The sequence below is a fragment of the Alosa alosa genome, chromosome 5, assembly GCF_017589495.1.
Source record: "Alosa alosa isolate M-15738 ecotype Scorff River chromosome 5, AALO_Geno_1.1, whole genome shotgun sequence".
Lineage (NCBI taxonomy): Eukaryota > Metazoa > Chordata > Actinopteri > Clupeiformes > Clupeidae > Alosa > Alosa alosa.
Window position 1 is genome coordinate 15,027,398 of NC_063193.1, and position 23,172 is coordinate 15,050,569.

Genomic DNA, 23,172 nt, shown 5'->3' on the forward strand with positions numbered 1-23,172 from the left:
TCAAATGACATACCAGGAGATGACTACAAAGTTAATCATCTGCAAAGCAAAAATAAATTAACTGTTTTTCTACAAGACCTCCCCCGGGGGAAGGAGGATAAAAAAGTACCCTTCAATTAGTTACAAGAAATACATGATGTAACTATAGTAACCAAAAGCTGTTGAGGCTACTGAAAAATATAGTACAAATCTACATCATGCCCTATATTTCCTGTCCACTAGATGGCAATGTGGAACTGCAATAACCCTATGGCTCTGAAAACTGAAGTTGTAAAGTGTTTTCTCTAAACATATATCCTGCCGAGAAGAAGCAATTTAACATCCATTCTGTAAACAGTGTTCAGAGAGATTTTGTTTTTATAAAATGATAACCTTGTTTGATGGTCATGGTTCTGAAAGATTTGCTGATCTCCTTCAAATTATTTGCACAAATAATCAACCTGTCAAGGAATGAAACAAATATGCAATTCCCACCATTCAGAAACAAATCCTATTGCATAGCATCTGTTGTGTAAGGAGACTGATTCAGATTAAACAGAAGATTGTTGCTTCTCTTTGATCTGTTACTTGGGTTGAAACCACCCTCACGTGGGCACTGCTTGGAATAAATAAAACACTACGGACTGAAAATACACTTGAAAAAAGGTTTGTACTAGTGACCTGTGCTCATCAATGGACAATGCAAATGTACCAACGTTTCCCAACATCTGAGTTTAATAATACAGTAGACATCATTCATGGGCAGAAGAACAGGACCAGTAACTTAACCTTCAAATTATTACATGACTACCAAGCAGAAACTGGTGAGCCTGGTGACCACATGTATTTTAAGAGATGCTTATGAATCATGACAACAACACTGAAACTCTCAGTGAATCACACAGAAGTGATGTGCTGTATGGATGTGTCTACAAACACAAATTACAACAGTTTCCTGTTTAATGACCGTCATTTGTTTGGATAGTGAGTCATACTAACATGTGGATAATTGCCTCTCGAAAAACTGCTCTCTGTGAAATGATGGTCAATCAGGGCATCATTCAGTGGTTTTAATGGCGAATAAAAGAGGTATATTTACAGGGGTCACACAATGGAAGTCAGAGTGCTTGTTTCGAACCGGGCTCAGATGTTTCGATGTACATAGAATATATTAGATATTAGGAATGCACTGTGATGCTTCCAACAGCTTCAGGGATGGGTTTGCCACAGAGAGCCAGATGAATGATTAGGTAAAAAAAAATATAAAAACAAAAGAAAACAAAAAACATAAAAGATTAGATATAAAACCAACCTCCTCCAAAAACAGATCTAAAAGAAAGTCTTCTCCCACGGTTTGGTAAACTTATAGAGCACAGTATGCCTTCATGGCTCTGCTGGCTCAGGTTCATCCTGGGGTTCGGGCTCTTCCAGAAGGTTTGGGGGCTGGAGGTTGATGCTGAGGCGTGAGCTGTTTCTTCTGCGGCCCGCTCGGCGGGGCGCGGCAATGTCGGGGGAAGTGTGTGCCACCCATGCCAGGCCGGAAAAGGCCCCGGACTCGGACACCTGCTCGCTCCGGTTCCTTAGGCTGCGCCGCACTGAACGCCTGCTCGACGGCACCGGCTTGAGCACGTCCTCAATACTGAACTCTATCTGCTGCCACGGTGCCAGACTAGTCTTGTTGTCTGCATGCGAGTTCACTCTGTGTTCCTGCGCGTCCCTGTCCTCCAGGCCATTTTTGTCTGTACCCTTGGACTCGGACACGCCAGCCTTGCCCGAGTCCTCCAACCCAGACGGAGCTGGGAGTTCAGATTCCTTCTCATCGGTCACCTCTCCGTTCTCCTGTCCAGGGCCACCCTCCTCCATCACTGCGCTGAGCTGTATCCGAGAGCTCCTCCGTTTGGCTCTGCCTCCAACTGCTCTCTTCCTCTGCTTGCCTGAGGGACCAGCTGGATCCTGGTGCTGTAGAGTGTCCACGTCACTCTCATCTCCCTCCATGGCAGGGCTCTGTCTGCCATCAGCGCTCGTCACGGTCTGATGCTCGGTCTCGCCGCAGGGCTCGTGGGACAGCGCTGCTTCAGCCCCGTGGGTGTCGGCAGTCTCAGTGGAGTGGCGAGGGCTCAGCTGAAGGCCACCACTCTCATGATGGTCACGAGTGGGCTGGCTGGAGAGCGCTGATTCTGCCTCGGGGTGGATCTGGCCTCTGCTCTGCCCAGTTACGTTCTCATGTTCCTCGCCAGCAGGCTGGGCCTCAGTCATGTGGGCAGCAGCATCGCTACGCAGGGAGCCACTTCTTCTGCCCCTGCTGCGTCTGACCGTGGGCTTGGCCGGGGCAGCTTCAGCTTTTGGAGTCTTGGGTTTGGGATTGGCCCTACTAGGGCGGCCCCTGCCTCTGGGTGTGGTGCTGGATGCGGCCTGGGACGGCAGGCTGCTCACCTCTGATCCGTCTGCGGGGATTTCAGGAGGATGGTCCCCTGTGGCCTGCTGGGCCTCGGTGAGGTCACTCATGTCTGAGGGTTCCTCAGTGGGCTGGGGGCAGAAGCGTTGGCGCCACCTGCTGGCAGCAGTGACGACATCACTAACAATTTCACTTTGGGAACTCTGAGTAGGCAGGGACTTGCGAGGAACTCCATTCCCTGTGAAACATGGACATGAGGTTGAATTTCTGCCCTCCCACATTCATACAACAGGTAGAAATTCACCACTCGACACCTGAAGCATCCTTTGTTGATGTGTAATAATCATGGCCAGAAATGCTATTAATGGCTAATAGTAGATTGGTATGTAGTGATATTGTACTCTGTGACCCTGCCTCTGTAACTGGCTGTTATGTTCACTTTGCTGCACATGTGATGAAAGCTTATTTAAAAAACAGCATTGACAATTCTAAACATCATAATACTCAGCCATAACTAGTCTGTTTTCCCACCCTTTCAACAAGGACACATTCAAGAACCTCAGCTTATTTCTGTGCAGATTTTGTATGTAACTCCTCTTCATTACTGTACTGTTTATAAATCGCATTTGGCTATGCTCACACACAATTGTCTAAAATGTTTAACAACTAAAAAATATATATATATATATATATATATATATATATATAGTATTATTTATATATAATACAATAATTGAAATACTGCCCAAGCCAGGCTGGACATGAGAGCGTTCCAGTGCTTCTCTGGAAAGAGCTGGACTAAAGTCATGCTGCAAATATTGTCAAATCTCAGGCACTTTTCCATGGCTATTGTTACAAGCCAGACAATATCAAGCTAGTCAAATGTCAAAACTATTATTGAGATCATGGCTGAGTGATTTCTTGACTCATCCATATATTGTCAGTGAAATCTCCAGATCTATCCTTCAATGATTGTTTTAGCTGCAACATCCTCAACCTCGAAATGTAGGCTTTATGTGGTTCACACATTTTTCCAGGGGATGAATCTTTTATTACAGTTGAGGTATGTCATGCTTTCAGATTATTTCCATGCAAGTGCATCGTCCTTAACCTACATTATTTTCTACTATAAATGGTTTTGCTGTTTAAATTTGTATTGTCAGGTTCATTCATTCATATTTCAGTTTTCTATCACATTTTGTCAAGCCCCACTGACTATGAAATGTACTATTCAAATATATTTGCTTTTCCTGGCCCAGGGACAAATCAACTGAATGAAATCACTTAAAGAAGAGACACAGCATGGCAGCAGGAGTGAAGGTCTCTTCTTTGAAATCCAAATTCAAGCCATTTGTGCTTGGAAAGTGAATTGCTCCCCATCACCATCAAGGACAAGATGACTGGCATTATACTCGCCACAGCTTCAGCCCTGATCTTTCAGTGGATAATACAGACAGAAAATACACCAACGTTAAACTTTCTGACTCACTGACATAATGGCATTTCCAGTACCAGGTCCAAAGAGACAGAAGATTATTACCCCCCACCACACACACACCAATCCACCTTGTTGTTATAGCTATGGCTGGTACACACCGTCCTTTCCTTTAGAGGCCCAATCTTAAAGGCAGTTAAGTGTCTTAATTAGGGTGTACTACCTGTGGATGTTCCAGACGGGTTAGCTGGAGTGACGCCACCACTGCTGGAACCCTGGGATTCAAAGACGGGGCTGAGCAGAGGGTTTTTGGAGGCGTATACTCTCCTCCCATACAGAGAGCGGTCCACCTCCTTACTTCCAAAACGCCGCTTTCCTGCAGAGTCCTTGAGAGACCCCCCGCCCCAAAAAAACATTTGAAACAACCCGAAATACACTTCAGCCGACACAACATTTTTGATGCATTATGTTTGGAAAATAGCCATGGCTCTAATTTAAAATAAAAGCAGGAACACATTTCTGTCAATGTCTGTCTGTTCTGTCAATACACACTTGAGGTAACTTGTTATCCAAGAATAAAATGGAAATGCTGTCCGCCAACCTTGTCTCAAGTACTATTTGTCTCACAGGTTTTCTTTCTCCTGTACACATTGTGTTTGTATCTTTCTGTGTTCTCCTTGAGAGTTGTTCTGTGTGCTTTGTTATGGGTTAGAGAGACGCATACCTCATAGTGTTCTGTTGAATGCTATCTATAGATGATCAATATACCTCCAACCGTTAGTGTAGTGTAGTAGTTATCGCCTTCCCCTAGTGTGCCTTTATGTAAGCAAGGGTGCGTGAGACTTGTGTGGGTTGCGTAGACTATTTCTTTGTCCAGCACACCATTCACTTTGGAGGATCTACAGACCCAACAAAAGTGCAGCTTTCAAAATAGAATTTTACAATATTTCTGTCTCTCTTAGGAACATTACATCACTCTTGGTACAGATTCTTGTATTTTATCTTCTGTTGTGGAGACTGCATATCCACTGCATCACTGTTGTGCCAACTTCACACAGCATGTTCAATTTGGAGTCTTGTGACTGCTTTTAAGCTCTGCGTGGTGCAGTCAGTCATAACAAAACAAACAGTGTGTGTGTGTGTAAGAAGACTGATCCAACTGGAGCTTCTCTAGGCACCTTCATCTTCCCTGAGGCCGAGACCGCAGCCGAGCGGCTGGGCCTCCGCCTTCCTGGCTGGGGTTCGCTCTCAGCATGTGCTGCCGCCGGTGGCTGGAAGTAAGAAAACAGGCACTGGTGAGTCTTTAGTGTATATAGCAATGCGCTAGCCTGGGTGTTCCCATGCTGCCTTGCGCGCGATTTGATTCACGCTGCTAAGGCAGCCTGGAGACCATGGAGCAAATTTTCGCCTGAGATAGGGAACCAATCACAGAAGGGGGGGGAAAGCAAGGCGATGATGAGCTATGCACAGGCGCATTTGATAGACATCCGTGGCACCCAATAAACGGATCTGGGCATTTTTTTCAAATACGAGAAAATGAACGTTTGGTTCCCAGACCACGTCTCATTGAGAAGTGGTGGCGCTAGCCAGGCTAGCAATGTGCATCAAAGCCAGAGCTAAAGTTAAAAATAAATAAATTATATATATAAAAAATAATAATGAATAAAACAGTGGGAAAAGTGTTCATTTGAAGAGTTCGCAACTCTCGAGATGTTACCTTCCTCTTCCTGCCGCGGGGCCTGGCAGGGCTGCTGGAGGTGGCGGGGTCCTGCTGTGGCTCCTCATGCTGGAGAGGAGGTGGTGACGGAGGAGGCGGCTGCTGCTGCTGCTCCTGCTGCTGCTGGGGGGAGGAGACGAGCTTCAGCTCAGCTCCTGCTGGAGAAAAGCACACAGCTCAGATTCAGCCTTTAATCTGACATTCACACAAACCCCTGCCACCACAGCCTGGGGAGCAGGAGGAGGGTACACACACACACACACATACACACACACACTCTGTGGCAGATGATGAGAGAGAATTACAGAAGACTAGAATGAGAGAATGTGGGAAAGAGGGAGCAAGAGAGGGAGGGGGGGGGGATCACAGAATTGTACCTGTCTGTTTCTCCAAGACAGGTTCCACTTGGTAAGAGGAGCTCATGTTTGGTGTCTGGGAGTCAGCCAACTCATCTAGGGAGGCATCTTTGAAATTATCTGTGGGGTCAGAGAGGTCTTAGGATGGGAGATCAGTGTAGGAGGCAATTATTTCCTCCTCCAAGTAACACAATTTATATTACCTGCACTCTTCACCTCTGGCACAACCTCATCATCTTCCTCAAGAAGAAATCTGGGGATCTGAGATTTAAAAAAAAAGAAGAAATAAAGTTCCTTAGTTTGATTTTCTAAAAAAAAATAAAAAAAAAAATAATAAAAAAAAAAAAAAAAAAAAAAAAAAGGTCTCCATTGACAATCTCCCGGGATTACCAATATATCAAATATCAAATAAGGCCGAAGCCACAGAAGTAAATGTTTACTTTGTGTAAATATCGAAGGATCAAATGTCAGAAGACGACAAAACAATGAGCGAGCGCTTTCTGTGAAACCTCTGCTTAACAGAAGTTGTGACGTTTCTCCATGACCACAAGCTTTGCTAAGCACCTAGAGTAATATCCATCTTATCATTCTGCAATGGCAAAGGTGACGGGTTATAGACACACAAATACACAGGGGAAAGTCAATTATTTTTCAATGGCTGCTTAAGGTGCAGACAGAAAACAAAATGTTTGACAGAGACACTTCTGGGTCAACCTTCACACATCCTGATGCTACATGTATAAATCTTTTGAAAAGCAGCAGCCTTTAGTTAAACTGTGCAGTGTTCATTAGTTGGCCTTTTAAAAGGAACAAGGCCTTTTTCTGCTTTTTTCGCGCAGAGATTGTCCGTGCTGTGGCGAGATAGACAAGGTACTCATGTGTGCTTCACCCCAATATAGTCCCAAGTCAATATCCGCCTAGGACATGGCCTCGTCTTAATCTGTAATGCCATTTGTAAGTATGCCAAATGGCAAGTAATCAGGGATTTTTCTTTTTTTGGCTCACTTTTACCAGAGACTTTCTAATGAGGAGACACAGCACTCAAAAAATACTCCATATAAATGCATGGGGCTAGTTTGTCACGCCAATATGGCCGTTGTCTACACATATCCCACCCCTTCCTCGGCAAAACGTCGACATGTGAATACATTGAGCCAATCATATGGTGTGTTGTGAAGACATCGTGCCAATCATATGTTGTGAGCAAGCTGGAGCAAGATTGTGTGTCGTGAAGCCTTGCTTGCGCGCAGTTCGACCCAAAGACTGTGCCTGATGAGTGCCCATAAAACGTTGGTATATGGCCGCCGAGTGGGGAGACTTGCCTAAAATGACTTTGCTTTTACTCACAACATGCTTTCCGGTTACGAAAGATCCTAAACTAAGCTAACAGGGGCGCTGCCGGACTGAATGTATGCTCGGAGACAAACATGCTTTTGCCCACTTATCTAACTCTAGGGGAGACAGTGAATAAGCCAATTTCATAAGCTGCTCATATTCCTTATAGTACTGATCGAGCACCATCTCTCTCCCCATTTTAATTTATTTGAACGCATAACACTGCAATTTATTTCTGCACGCTTTTGTTCAAGGAGGAAAAATATAGCACAATTTAAGCATCCATTAGTTAATTAATTGAGAGTGCAAATCCACTGTTCTGTAAAGCAGGCAGAGAGAGATTTATACTATATAGATTTTATTGGATTATTATATAACTATTCTTATCCTAATTGCTGTGACTGAACACTTACTTCAAATATTGATTATCAGCCCAAGGCTTGACAGTGGGAGTATTTCTCTGACATTTACTGAGAGCGCATATCAGTAGACTCAAACTGCAGCAACAGTGCATGCACACAATTTAAGGACAGTATTTTCTAGGCTATAAAGAAGTTAGATTTGAAATGATGATGGTGTGTTTTGTTTTTAATTTGACTAATTATACATACATAACTTGAAGACTACAAGGGCATCAGTCATTGATGTGTGTGTGTGGGGGGGGGATTGCCCATGGGGACCTGTGTATCAAATAAAGGTACAAAATCCCAAAAATAATAATAATAATAATAATAATAATAATAATAATAGTAGTAATTACCTGTTGCTCTGTATCTTGGAGCATGAGTTCACTGCTCACAGCTGCTTCCAGGGCTTTGGTATGGCTGAGGGTGGGTGAGCCATCGGTGGCCTCTGGACGGCAGAGCTCGGGCTGTTGAAGTGCGGTTTCATCTCTCTGCGGAGTCTTTAGCACAGAGCACAGCTTTGCCCCCGCAGAGGCTGGCTGACGGAATGGGGTGCTCCCCTTATGTAGCGGGGTGCTGGGAGGGAGAGTCTTGTCAAAGAATTCTGGGGAGAGTGGCGCACCGAAACGCACCCGCTTCTGTTCCGACTGACACACCTTCTTCCCTGAGGCAGATGTGGGAGCCCGTGGCTGGGCCTCGTCCTCTCCGACGGGGGCTCACTCTCAACAGCTGCTGCTGCTGCTTCTGCGGAGGGTTGCTGGAACATAGAGGCAGGCACTCATGTCAACACCTTCAGTGCATGGGGAGGCTTCATCAAAGCCTGCGCTTATGCACAGAGAGATAGAAGCGTCCATTTGAAGAGCCACAACTCTTGAGATGTTACCTTCCTCTTCCTGCCGCGGGGCCTGGCAGGGCTGCTCGAGGTGGCGGGGTCCTGCTGCTGCTGGGGGGAAGAGACGAGCTTCAGCTCAGATCCTGCTGGAGAAAAGCACACAGCTCAGATTCAGCCTTTAATCTGACATCCACACAAACCCCTGCCACCACAGCTCAGATTCAGCCATTAACTACTGAGTGAGCAAAGGGCTCTTACCCACCCAGGACAAAATAAATCCATTCCCATTCTGAAACATCTACCCTTTGCGTTCATGTTTAGGGATGGGGTGTCCCCAAACTGATCTTTTTGGGATAAAAAGGTAGGCCGAAGTGTTCTATACTACGTGAACCTTTAAAGAAAGTTTTTTCAGGAGGGTTCTTGGGACACATGGAACATTGCTACCGGTGGCTCAAAAGAAGCCCATAAATGTTACTATATCTTCGCAATAAACATGAAAATTTAGAATAATTGAAATACCTTATCTCAATGTAAATGAAATTAGATTGTTATAGCATACATTTAAGAAAAATGTTACAGTGTCAATCACGTGATTTGTGTAAAGTTGACAGTAAAGTTATTTCCAAGTCCTGTGTGAAGTTTCAGCACTTCCCTACTCATCTGATACAAGTACAGGGTAGAAATCTTTATGTGCAGGAATCAGGACTGTCAGCACATCTTAGTTTAATGTAGATGGAATGGAATATGAAATTGGATTGTTAGTGGAGTTGTCCACGGGGACATGGAGTTATTTCCCATGTGTGCAACTTGAAAAATAATAATAATCCAGCAGCAGACTTTTTGCACATCTCATATCACTGCAGACCTCGGTAGATACGTCTAAGGGCAAGACTACACTCAGGGTCCCCACTCTTTTCTAGACATCATTGTCACAAGACATTTTTGGAGATGACCTTGCAGATATGACAGACAGGGGCTGCACCCTACACTAATATGTTGCTCTCTGTGGCATGTCTCTGACAGCCCCATGGCAAGCCATCCTTCTTCTTACACAATATGTAGTGAAGGGAGAGAGCAGCCCCCGACCTCAACCCCAGGTCTCCGAAGTAATAAAGCCGCAGCCAAAAAGCTCTGCTGGGTGACTGCTGTCTCCACTACATCAATATCTTTCTCATCACTGGCGAGTAGCTCGTTCTCACTTCTCCGGCGGCAGAGCTAACACCGTCCCTTTTTCTCTCAGAGGAAGATGCAGGCATCTTTAAGGATGAAAACAGCGCCTATGAGCTGATATAGTGAACAGTAACACAAAATACAGCTTATAGTTTCAATTACTGTATTAGCTGAACCGTATTCATTCAACGCCATGTTTCACAGATAATTTGCAGACTGGTAAACATCTAGAATATCTGATAAGGCCACATAAGCTGTTATGTTTTCCAAACTACACGTGCTACCATGTGACATGACTTGGTTATAAGTGGGAGTGGGTTATAAGCGATGTAACATAATCAAATACAACCTATTCTTGTATAGGGAAATGGAAGACTGATGAAACAATTCTCTAAGACAACACCTGGACCATTTCCCAGGACATTTAACAATTTCTCTCATTTTCCATCTGTTTTCCATGAATGGAAATGTGGTCCAATTTTACCAAAGTTTACCAGGATGGGTGGGAATTCTGTACACTGATACTTTTCTTGGCCCATTTCATTGGGTAAAATTAATTAAAAAAAAAAATTGTCAACTGATGCCCTATAACCCACACTAGAGAGGGATAGAGAGATATTGTAAAAGCACCAATTTCCGCCCCTTTTGTTAGAAATTTGGAAACAAAGATGTTTTTTAATACTTCAAAATAATATTTGATTGATGAATCGCACATTTTTCAGTAGCCATAAGTGTGTACATTTGAACAAAATCTGACTTGGTTCTTAACAGGAGCTTTCACTGCCTAAAATATCCAATTTTGCTTAGAGTTGGGTGCGGGGCTGGTGGGTGCCCCATTTCCGCCCACTCACTCGGCACATCAACGTTAGACCGACAATTCTCGTCACGAAATCAAAATTCCACTGGAGCAGTGTTTCTCAACCTTTTTTTCAATCGCGGCACCCTTTACATGAATGAAAAATCTCAAGGCACCCCAAACTTATTATCATTACAATACACACACTGTCTCTGAAGACCAACAAATGCATAACGCATGTACAGTAGCATACTACAACTCACGCACACACACGCGCGCACACACACGGACACACACACACACACACACCGACTTACTCAGTGAGAGACTTGGGCCTGGGACAATGCACACAACCACTCTATTCTCGCAGGAATGGATGACTGACACACACATAGCTCCTGGTCCACAGCTCTCATATATAGAGTACTAGTAGTGTAGTAGGCTGCTACAACATGGTCAGGCCAGTCATTACTTTTATAATCGCGGGGCAACGTAACGATGGATTCTGAAGCCCTGTTTCTTTTCTCCCATGCCGTTGTGCACCGAGGGAGGGGTGCGCTTTTCTCCCATGCCGTTGTGCACCGAGGGAGGGGTGCGCTTTTCTCCCTCGAGATACTTTCTTCTCCGATAATAAAAACATGTACTCGTAACGAAAGGCAATTGAAAATTGAAATGAGTAAAGAGTAGATTACTTGCGCAAAAATGTACTTGAGTGAAAGTAAAAGTACAGTTTTGAAAAAGGAATATGGAAAGTTGCCGTTCCTCGATACTACCCACCCCTGGAAGATGAATCGTGAGGTAATTATCATATTGTTGTTTCTTAGTCTTGCTAGGTCTCTACCTACTTCACTGAATGACCGCAAGATGAAGAGGATGATGTGGGCGTAATGTATCACACTCTGGAGCTTTTCTTTTCAAAAACCTGTCCAGGTTGCTGGCTAATTAACGGTGACACAACGCTATGACAACTAATCCGCTATCAAGCACTGTAAATTCTGTAGATACAGGATACGTTCCAAACCATGATTGCAGCTTCGGTGTTCTGATGTGATATGTTTCTCTGATGTGGCCTCCATTTACTTAACTGCGTGACAAAGCTAGAAGAAAGATTCCAAAATTATGCATTATTTTATTTCAGGTTCATTTTATTAGCCTAGTGTCAGTCACGTTTCTGCGGCACCCATGAGGACTGGACTTCCTCTGTCAGAGGCCTCAAGTAAGTGTTGGCAACAATATCTCAAGCAGCATCACACTGAGCACGGGGGCCCCCCAAGGCTGCGTGCTCAGTCCGCTGCTCTTCACCCTGCTGACGCATGACTGCACAGCAACCTACAGCAACAACCAGATAGTGAAATTTGCTGACGACACAACTCTGGTGGGTCTCATCACCAAGGGCGACGAGACTCAATACAGGTTGGAGGTCGACCTTCTGACCACGTGGTGCAGGGACAACAACCTCCTGCTGAACGTCAGCAAGACCAAGGAGATTGTTGAGAGTGAGCAGCACCAAATTCCTGGGGGTGCACATCAGTGAAGACCTCTCCTGGACCACCAACACTGCATCACTGGCGAAGAAAGCTCAGCGCCACCTGTACTTCCTGCGGAAACTCAGGCGAGCAAGTGTTCCACCAGCCATCATGACCACATTCTACCGAGGCACCATTGAGAGCATCCTCTCCAGCTGTATCGCTGTGTGGGGCGGAAGCTGCACTGAATAGAAGCCTGCGCTCCCGCACCACCAGACTCACCAACAGCTTCATACACCAGGCTGTTAGGATGCTGAACTCTCTCCCCCCTTCACCCTCAGCTACATAACATCCTGGACTTTGGACCCACAATGGCTGCCTTGCACTACTCCACTTGTACACTTTGCAACTTGTTGTACAGAACTACCTCAGCCATTTATTGGCCTGACTTTTGCACTATTATATTGACTCTACTGTATGCACAATTTCAACCCAAATTTTGCTGCTTTTATTTCTTCATTGTATGTGCCTTCTTATTTTTACTTTTTATATTGTTTACTTGAATGTTATGTTTGTCTGTGGACCTAATTGGTAAAATATGTCGTCTCCACCGTGGGATAGTGGGAAACGTAATTTCGATCTCTTTGTATGTCTTGACATGTGAAGAAATTGACAATAAAGCAGACTTTGACTTTGTACAATGTCATTTTTAGTACAGAGATAATTTAGATACCCTTATGGGGTGGGTGCTTGCGCTTCTTTAGGAACCCGCCGTTTTGGTTTAGTATAGAAATTAATATCAAATGACACCTACACATAAAGGCCGAATATAGGGCACGGGCGGAAAATGGTAGCTTTTTGATACGGCATACTGAAAATGCAGTAGGGAGATGTCCAGCAAAAACTCATCATATCAGTTTATGTTGCGATACCCTAAAGGGTTCTTAAAGGTTTGCCCCATTTCATAAGGGATGATTTCAACCTCAGCATTTGCACTTGTGGGGCCTTCAACAGCCACCTTCACACAACCATTTGGTTACATCATGCATTACATTGCTGCTTAAGGCGAGACACTACAGGTGAATAGGGTAACATTTTTAACAAGCAGATATCACTATGAAACTTCCCCAGTTGATTACTTACATTAATATGAGAAAAAAATGTATTACAAGTTTTCTGTAATTTAATGTTTACATAGGCAAATTAGGCATTATCTAATTAAATATGCAACTGGCTAATTTGCATACATTTTAAACACTGCAAAAACCTGAGCATTGGATACAACCAGGTTCAAAATTATGTTTTCATTGTGTTCAGATATTAGATGGGGAAAAAATTTACAGAGGGATTTATGAATATCTACTTTTGTTGTCCTGTCAATCAGAATATGCTGTCAATAGCCCTAAAAAATCGATTTTTGCCATGTTTTTAGGCATAAAATGTCATGTAAATCAGGCTAGGAATATATATCAACAAACCCCTCTGTAAAAATCTTCTACATATAGTTAGGCATAAGGAAACTCATTTTGAGAAAACAGCCTTGAAAGACAATCAAGCCAATGAGATTCCGTTCTCAGCCTAGACTCGCCTTTGAACTTTCACGATCGGTTGCTGATACAAAGGAAGTGTCCATATATGGATACGGTCGCGGGAATGCATGCAAGGTTAGAATGCTAACTTTTGCTGAATTTAGGAGAAATATACAGGCGCGAGTAGACACAATTTAATGAAATAAACACCTAAATGTGTAAATCGACTTTTTTGTTGTAGTAGTGTGATAGAACACATGCTAAGGTAACATATTAGCTCAAAATCTCGAAATTGACCAGTGCATGAAAAAACAGTTTTCACCTGCCGTGTCTCGCCTTAATGTGCACAGGCAAATAACTTTTAGCTAACCAAAGCCGTATATAGTAAATTTTAGTTTATATGTGTCTGCATAACAGTATGGAAAACAATATGGAAAAGTGTGTGTGTGTGTGTGTGTGTGTGTGTGTGTGTGTGTGTGTGTGTGTGTGTGAGTGAGTGAGTGAGTGAGTGAGTGAGTGAGAGCAAGAGAGTGTGTGTGGGTGATGGTGGTGCTGGAGATGAGGAATTAGAGAATGGTACCTGTCTGTTCCTCAAGGAAGGGCTCTGTCTGGAAAAGAGAGGTCACGACATGGGCCTGGGAGCCTCTCAGCTCGTTTGAGGAGGCATCTTCAGAAATACCTGAGGTCAGATGGGCCTTAGGATGGGAGTTCTTTGCAGAAACCAATTATTTCTTCTTTGAAATGAAAAATATGCATTACCTGCACTGTTCAACTCTGTCACAAGGTCAACCTCAGCATTCTCCTCCAGTACAAGTCGAGGAACCTGGGTGAAAAAAAAAACCAAGCACTTCACTTAAACCATTATTTCTGTGGTAGCAAGTGGCCTTTTAAACAATGAAGACAAATATCGGGGGGTATTATGAATCAGCTGGTGCTGGCCATTCCATGTCAAATGGATGACTCTGAGCAGACAAAGCAATATCATAAAGTACCAGTGTTGCCTTCAGGTGCTTAGTGTAAGTCTTAAAGGATAAAAGAACATGAGAAAATAACACAAACAAACACCAGCAGTGACCAAGGCAAAAGCTGAGAGGTCTCCAAGTTGCACAAAGTGCTGTAAAGCAGAATCCATTCAAATATGTTTGTCCTATAGGTAAAAGTAAACTGACTTAGATGCCCTTTGCGCAAGATTTTCTATTCTCTCCCCTAGACCAGCATAATTACTGTTTAAAGATGCAAATTGTCACAGTTTATGCCACTTTTAAACCACCTCCACCTTTAATATCAGAAGAGCTGGAACAGCATAGGGGGTGCGTAATTGTGTGCCTTTCCAGGCACAGAAAACAACTCAAAGTCTGCACAGAATAATCCTTGCAACAATGAGTTGATGTTTTTTCTTACACTATGCAATGTGGCCTTGACTTCCTTGGTTGAATTGTCAAAGGCAACTTGTGTATTCTGTGAAGACAGTCCTGGCCCTGTACCAGAGTCTGTTCACATGAAGCCTTTAGTGATATTTCCCAATCACAGATGTGGTTTCTATGCTGTGATTACAGCTGGCATACCTTTTGTGGCATATTTTCATGGAAGAAAGAAGAGATCTAAGGCCCGGGCTACACCATGTCTGCAAGTGAAGCACTCTGTTCGCTGAGGGTAAAAATAGTTTTAGAAGACTGGTCTAATCCATTCCATTAATTACAGTGGAAGTTAATTGTTGCAGCAGACACAACATGAACAGAACGCTTCAGTTACGTGCTTGGTGTAGAGTCCCTATTAGGTGTGAATGAGCACAAGGAAGAAGAAGTCATTAGTGATGGTACCTCATCCTCTGTATCTCGGAACACAATGTCACTGCTCACTGTTCCTTGGAGGACTTTGGTCTGGCTGAGTGTCGGTGAGCCATCAGCAGCACCTGGACTGTTGAAGTCAGGCTGTTGAATGGAAGCTTCATTTCTCTGGGGGGTCTTGAGTAACGGCCGCAAGTTTGAGCCTGCTGATACAGGCTGCCGGAATGGGGTGCCACCCTTCTGTAGTGGGGTGCTCGGAGGGAGAGTCTTGTCAAAGAACTCGGGAGAGAGCGGCGCCCCAAAATGTACCCGCTTCTTCTTGGTAACAGATGAGACCCCAGGCTCATCTACAGTTGGGGAAAAAAACAGAATAGCCCCGACTTCAAATTAATGAGCTGAAAACATGACACCATACTGAAGAAATGATCATGGTTCACGAAGCCGCAAATTTATTTATTTACTAACATAACAATTCTATGCTCCTCTAGTTAAAAATAAGAGCATTCTACATTTATTAGGGCTTGACAAAATAATTAACTCTATGCACACAGGAGTTTACCTCACTGGGTCACACATAGCATTCTTACCTCTACGGTTTAAGCTTGCTTTAGTTTGTTGAGACAGAACAGGGAATGGCATATGTTCAACCTGTCGATGAAACGTAGTGTCCTGATGTGCAATGCTCTGAAAGTCAAAAACTCGAACCTGTGGGAGAGGAAATTTGATGTTGATATCTTTGTGCATAGTCCCTACTGTACTTAGAGATGAGGCTACTGTACCTTCTCCTGAGGGGCAGAGAATGTGGCCCCTCTAATCTTCCCCTCACATTCCTGTAGTGGACCTCTGTACACTCGCTTTGAGGGTGGGGGTGTTGCGGGGCTAAGATAGCCTGGTGTGACCCTGTTCTCCTTACCCAGGAGTGAGTCCAGTTTATCTGTAAGAGTTGGGGCTCTCATTAGTTGAGCTGTTAAAAACTACCACTAAGAATATCCACCCATGCAGACATCCTGTCATCGGTGTCTTCTCCCCAAAGAAAATAGGTTTAACCTAAGCGCTAAGAACAACAGTCGTGGGTTACATATCCAAGAAACACACATACTGATGAGAATGTGCATCATTCAGCTCTGTACAATAAATCATTGCAGACATACAGAGCATGCTAAAGGAAAATGTGCACATTACATAGTAACTACAGCAATCTACCATCTGTATAGTCTTTCTTTAATAAAAATTCCAGTTTACTGAAGCTGAACCCTTAATGGGTGCAAACTTAAGTGTTGAAACTAATTGAATTGATACTCAATAGAGACCAATTAAGTATTCTTGTGTACATTCCCCAGTAACTGACCAGAATGGGTATTGCCTGCACCGATACACTCCAGCTTCTGATCGCTCTTTCCTGGAGTAATCATCAATTCTAATTTCCCCTCCTCATCAACCTCCTCCATCACAATCTGGAAGGCAGCCATTTTCTGCTTCAGCGTTTGGGTTCTTGGCAGTGACGATTGCAATCGCAGATGCTGTGTAAAGACAAAGTGCAGAGCTCTGAACAACCATTAACAAAATAAAGCCCAAATTAATGATACTGAAAGCCTCATTCTACCTTCAATACCACAAAGCAAATTCAGCCTTAAGATGTCTAACACACTTAACAAAATATCAAAAACTGTGTACATGGACTAGGCTACATTGTACAAGGACTACACTGCACAAGGTCCTAGGTACAATGCCAAGGCAGCTCATACCTCTGTTGTAGGTGAAGAAGCCTGCATTCTCTGCTTTGCAATGTAGCGGATGAGAGCATTTGTTTCTGGGGACCCCCTGACTCCAATTGTCGACCTCCGCCTGGCCTTCAGCTGTGACACTCTGGATTTGTCTGAGATAAGATTAGTGGAAAGATTATCACTTAGTTTTTCCCCCCCCAACATATGAAGGCAACAGAAAACTATACCCTTGTTGCTTTGCAGAACAGCAGCAAAAGACAAGACATATGTTTGGGGGCACAGATGTTTACTGAGGAGCATATGACAAGGTACACTGAACAGGGGGGGATCAATAATTTCTTCAGCAACAGCTGTTCACCTTGGAGTTTTGAGGGCACAGAGAAGCTGTTAGTTGTTATTCCAAATTGCAAAGGTGTGGCGTGGGGGAAATCCAGAGGTGCTGTTCTCCCGCCTTGTTCTGGTGAGGTTGGAGATGTTGGGGTGTCCAACAGGGCCATGTTTAGGCAGTCCATGTCTGATGTCGAACCAAGACTGGCCATTTAGTTCCTGCCACAGTAGAGCAAGGTTAAGTCAAAACTGTTTCACAATCGAACTGGCGAATAACTAAAGACAGTTTTCAATACAAATATAGAACATTTCAGTTTGAAGGCATCCACAAAGTAACAAATAGAAACTTCACGACGTTAACGTTACACAGTAACGTATTCAGCTGCAAGCTGGCTAATGTCAGCTAAAGTTAACACCTAGCCTAGGCAAACATGGGCCACAGCAACGTTAACGTTACCAAGTCAGCTGTGGCACACATTCATATTCAAGCCAAGTCAGCTGTGGCACACATTCATATAACAACCATACAACCAAGCCTTTCGAGATCTATTTAATACATTGTGGTTATAATGATATCATAGCTAGCTAGCTTCTAGGTGACACTGTAAGCTAACACAACAGTAACTTAGCTGCTAACATGACCTGTCGTGAAAGAAACGTTACCTCAACACAACTAATTTAACATACAGCAAGCAAGGGATACGAACATATTACGTTACCTCTATAGTTAATCGTCCCAACCCCCGACTAAAGTATGTTGTTTACCAACAAAGCCAGAACATTGCAATGCATTGAAGGAAGGCACACACCACTACCAAAACGTTACAGGTCTTTGACGAATTCAAATTTCGCTCCTTACTGCAGTCAAGTATTCCTCCGCCCCTAACGAGACGCACCTCATTTGCTGTGTGCTTTTTAGGCGAAATAACCATTATATTTGCAATGTCATAAAACAGATTACATAAGTATCATTATGTCCATTATTCACCTGTTACCGGGGCCTTGAAACATTTAAATATTAAAATGATATGCGCCGAGGACTATTTTTTGAACTACTGTACCAAAAACGTTAGCAGCGCCCCTTTGTGGAGCTCATTTGGTATGAATTGACCAATCGAAATCCATAGTAGACGTCACGTGTTAAAACCATTTCCACCTTATTTCTTAGGACTGTAGATGTAAACAAAGGTCATTATTTTGTCCTACATAGATATGAATATAATATAGAAAACTGTCTCGGTTTTATGTGGTTTGTTTTGTTTTAACAATTCTATGCAACGTTTCTTTGCTATATCAGATGCGAAAATAGTCCATGATCCTTTACATCCACTACATCACACTTTTGAAAGACTCCCTTCAGGAAGAAGAAATAGAGTACCTACATCAAGCAGAAACATTTTTAAGAAATCTTTTATACCATCATCTATTAATTTGATAAATCAATATAATTTATGAGTTTTATGATTAACTGATTAACTTATATTATTTACTGCATTTTATTGACAACTTCTTTTGCACATTTCCATGTTTCTATATGTTGTGTGTGTTTGCATTATGTTGTTATTGTTGTATCTTTGTAGTAGTTTGTATGTAGTCTTTGTTTGTGTCTGCTTTATGTTGTACCTGTTGTGTAGTCTTGCTTGTGTGTGTTACATGTTTGGTGGGGCCAAAGACGAATTTCCACTGTAGTGGACAATAAAGACCTCTAATCTAAATATATTTGCGTCATTGGGTCTTACATTGTCTCACTCCTATCTTGTCTCCTTGATTAACAGATAATATACGATTGGTCTGTGATGCATATTTTATTGAAAGTCTGAATCAGTTCCACAATTTTAAAACACTACAAACAGGTGGTGTATGTAGCCTACATGTTTTCCATTCAAAATAATGAATCATGCATTTTGTGTGCATTTGCAGTTTTCCCCGTTCATTAACTTTGATTGTAGAATAGTTAATTGCCTTGCAGCTGCATGCGAGAGAGAGAGAGAGAGAGAGAGAACGAAGAGACAGCTTTCTCAACATCTTGGTGAGTATGATTGCAGGAAGGTATACAAACAGCGCTATGCTATTCTCTACAGCTGTTTTCAGTATACAGATAGCTCTAGGAGTAGACCAACAGATGGAGAAAAGATAAATGCAAAAGGGCTGTTGTGGGAATGAGGGCTCATTTTAATTCTGGCTGATTGGCAATTTTGCGTTTGTCTACAGCAAAATCAGTCAAAGTGTCCTGTGTGTCTCATCCATATTCATGGACATACAGCCATCCATTTACTTGGTATTTATCCAGCTCTTTCTCTCTCCCTCTGTCGTGCCAGATGAAGGCGTGGTGGTGATTGGTGACCTATAAAGAGATGATTAGTGTGAATACTGTGGCCCATATGGGTGATGACGGCACACAGTACGTATAGGGACTCAAACACTGCAACACAGGTAGGGGCACATGACAACTTGAAGCATGAAAGCTTGGAAAATGATGAGAGAAAAGAGCTGATGTAAAGTGGCAAAGAGTTGACACACTTGTTTGCGTTGTATTGTGTTTTGTTTTCTTGGAATGTCTGTCACTGTCTGATGCACAGTATTGGGAAGAAACAGAATACATGTAACGGGACAATAACAATGTATTTAATGTGCTAAATATGAGTGACTATTAAATACATCTACAATTTAAATGGGTGTAAATGGGTTAAAGAATACATCCACACTGATCAATTTAAGGGATTACTTTTTAAATCATTAAAACATGTAGGCCAAGGCTTTTTTTTTAACCCAACCATGTGGCCTTTGTATCTCTCAGGTGGCTGATTTCCCTTTCCCTCTCTGTTTATATTGATAGCCTAAATGAAAAACCTCTCAGGGAATGTAGAATGTAAAATGAGTTTTGTTGTAGGCCAATAAGGCCTATATCCAGCCAGCATGTTTTGGCTAGTAGGCGCTGTTTCTTGACAGTGTTCTGCAAAAAACCATGTAACCCCCCTAGTGCTGTTTAAATACATTTTTAAAAATCGGTGTATACCTTGTTTGGGATGAGGTAGTCTTTTAGCCTATGTGCAGACTGCAGACAAAACATCTCTGTTGTAGGTTCTTTGACACAATGACTTTAACAGTGTTTCATAGCACTGGCTATGTCAATCCTTCCTTACTATAAAACAGGTCATGGATTGTTGTTGACATTAGCTATGGGTCTTATAGCTTCAAATAGCCTCACATATCCAGTGTTAATAACATATAATACAATGCTGATGTAATCCAAAGTATTCAGAATACTTTGCTCCCTTTCAGTAATTTATCGGAATACGTTACAAAATACATTTTAGGGCATGTATTCTGTTATCTGTAGTGGAATACATTTTAAAAGTAACCTTCCCAACACTGTGATGCAGTGTTACAAATGCGTGCTCATGAGAATTCCATATTGGGCAGCAATTGAATTTTGGGATGCTGTGCGTGTTTCAAGTGCATTGTATTTATATAGAAATACTCCAAGGCAGTCAAAATTGTACATAAGGCTCACAATGTGCATTTATACAACTTCAAGGGTTAACCAATAACCAGACTATAATCAAGACAGACACATAGAGAGTGAAGTGATCTCTACTTTTATTTAATGTTTATATACATATATAAAAAATAGGGAAATATGTACAATGGTAATAAATATTGACATTTTTTACACACAAAATAAGTTACTTAAACATTAAACTTAAAATAAAAAACAGAATATTAAAATGCAACAAAGAAGAATGTACATGAAAACATGACAGAAATAGGAATTATGTTAATAAAAAACCATCCAAATAAACAAACAGCAAAATTAAAGCACTATGAGAAAAAGGCCTAAAAAAGAGACCTTGTTTGGAACAAAGGAATAATGATTTGGACATATCAGAATCAGAATTAATACACAGTCGTGCATTAGATACAGCAGCAGCCAGAATTCTGTATCTATTAAGTTAGTTTCCAGACAGTCCAACAATAATTTACGATAATCTATCAACAAAGCAGCAGCGTGTTGCTTAAAAGAAACCAACCCAGTTTGTCTCAAAAGAAGAAATGAAAGATAATAGTTTTGCAATAACAACAGAGAAAAGTTTAAGCTTTAGATTTTGGCCCTGAGAGCTCTTTTAGTTTGACTGTGGGGTGCATCGTGTGCACAGGGATTTCAAGCTGTAAAATATCCAGAAACCCCAAGAAGACAAAGAAACATTCTGAGTCACAAACAATGGATTAGAGCATCACTGTCTCTCACATATGAATTGCTACGTGTAGAAATTGAAGAGTAGAAAATGTACTACGGCATGCTGTGTGTTCTTGAAAGTATATTGATCAGAGGGTTTTATTGAATACATGTGTATTAATTGATATAGCAGAAATCAGATGTGTTTGGTGCAGTGGACGGACTTAAACGTCAGATAAAGTAATGCATAAAATCAGATGCAACCAAGAGTAAGAGTTAGAAAAAAATGCAGTCTACTTTGGCTTAACCAAGGTGAAGAGGCACAGCTAAAGTAAACATGTCATAACAGCACAAAAACTGATTTTTTTATTTTTTTTATTTAAGCCACCAGTAACCCTAAACTAGAAACTTCACTTGAGATAAAAAATAAAACTTGTCTGTCCAGCTACTGATGAAACAAACATTTCTATTGTAATGGCTATGGTAATGTACAGCAGAGAAGACTTGTAGCAGATCATGCAACATGAACCAATAGTGGCCATAAAAGTACCTCTTCACGCATGGTGTCATTTCAATACTCTAAAACCCCCTTCATTTTTTCTCCTCTTTCGGATAATGACCAGACTGTCATCTTGGAGTCGTCCAGTCTCAGATACCACTCTAAAACCACCACTGCAAGGAGAGAGAGAGAGGGGAGAAAGAGAAAGAGAGAATTAGTCTGTGAGAAAATGCCACATCAGTCTGAGTTAAAATCACATACTCTGTCAGGAGGATGATAGGCTGACCTCCTACATTTCTGATTCTAATAGACATTTCCCTCATAGGAGGCTCTAGGGGGGGACTTATGAAGAATGGTACCTGTGTTTCATCAGCAACGCAGCTCTCAATGGGGCATCCAGTCGCCCGTCAGCCTGCCCGCCTGCCCAATCACCTCTCTGGCCGTCCTCTAAGGGCCGTCCGTCTCCTTCCACTGAACACCATCCATCCTACACGGCATTCATCAGGGCAAGGAACACAGGGACACACTGTCCCAGACTATTTCCATTGGATGCTCCAGGGCACATTACATCACCCACCTACATATAATTTGGCATACAAGGGTGGCAGAGGGCTTGTTTACATCATCTTTCATTCTTTTTTTGGCAGTTCTACCCATCTCCTCCATAATTATGCATACAATAATGCAATTGTTGAGACATCCAATGCAGTCATCTTCATATAACATTTCAAACAGGGTTGTCTTACAGCGAGTTCTGTTTTCCTCCCGCTTCATAATGCCCAGTGAAAGTGACTCTCACTGGGCGAGATGAAAGCGGGGTCGGAATAAGCGTTCCTTTCACATTCTAATTTGCACTCATTTAACACAGGGGCGATTCCACGGAGCTGCAACTGGTCATCAGCTCTTGTGTCCATTCTTCCGAAGAAAATACAAAATGAACATAGAAATGTTTTAATTTACACCGTCACAATATATTAGTGCTGAAAAAACATTCTCAGAGGAAACACAGCATGGGGGTGTATTAAATGAGCTTCTGAGAAAAGTCTGAACTTTTGTCCTTCATTTGCATGTCTTTTACTTTTTCCTCACATTGCTCACTCTCTTTTTCCCCCCGCTCTCTCTCTCTCTCTCCTGTGCGGCCCCAGCCAGGCCTGTCCCCGGAGAGGCGCACATGATTGTCGTCTTGCTTAGTCTGAGTTTTCAGTTCATCCTGTATATATCACTCTCTGACTCTCTCTGCTCAC

The 23,172-nt window shown here is 42.5% G+C and overlaps 1 protein-coding gene and 1 long non-coding RNA gene across 3 annotated transcripts; both read right to left on the reverse strand.

The window, feature by feature from the left end:
- Positions 1-691: 691 nt before the first annotated feature.
- On the reverse strand, positions 692-18,093 carry cdca2 (cell division cycle associated 2). Of its 2 annotated transcripts, none has more exons than XM_048242512.1 (13): positions 17,972-18,093; positions 17,284-17,471; positions 16,947-17,077; positions 16,550-16,721; positions 15,981-16,135; positions 15,789-15,906; positions 15,235-15,548; positions 14,174-14,237; positions 13,995-14,093; positions 8,505-8,596; positions 4,988-5,080; positions 4,033-4,195; positions 692-2,612 (listed from the first exon to the last, which is right to left on the reverse strand). In XM_048242512.1, the coding sequence occupies exons 2-13, from the start codon at positions 17,462-17,464 to the stop codon at positions 1,363-1,365; spliced, it is 2,832 nt and encodes a 943-aa protein (XP_048098469.1). In that variant the 5' UTR covers positions 17,465-17,471; positions 17,972-18,093; the 3' UTR covers positions 692-1,362. The 2 variants fall into 2 exon arrangements, with proteins under 2 accessions (XP_048098469.1, XP_048098466.1); XM_048242509.1 differs by having other exon boundaries at positions 8,505-8,599.
- A 2,742-nt stretch (positions 18,094-20,835) lies between these two features.
- Positions 20,836-22,907, reverse strand: LOC125294894. Its single transcript, XR_007193580.1, has 2 exons — positions 22,288-22,907; positions 20,836-22,101 (listed from the first exon to the last, which is right to left on the reverse strand). It is a non-coding gene; the product is annotated as an uncharacterized LOC125294894 (long non-coding RNA).
- Positions 22,908-23,172: the final 265 nt, after the last annotated feature.

Excerpts from the sequence above, each read along its gene's own strand:
- cdca2 (XM_048242509.1), bottom strand. The coding sequence starts at position 17,464 with ATGGCCAGTCTTGGTTCGACATCAGACATGGACTGCCTAAACATGGCC. Across the intron at positions 17,078-17,283 it reads TGTGCCCTCAAAACTCCAAG|ACAAATCCAGAGTGTCACAG; the intron begins GTGAACAGCTGT and ends ATCTTATCTCAG. Across the intron at positions 16,136-16,549 it reads TGCAGGCAATACCCATTCTG|ATAAACTGGACTCACTCCTG; the intron begins GTCAGTTACTGG and ends CAACTCTTACAG.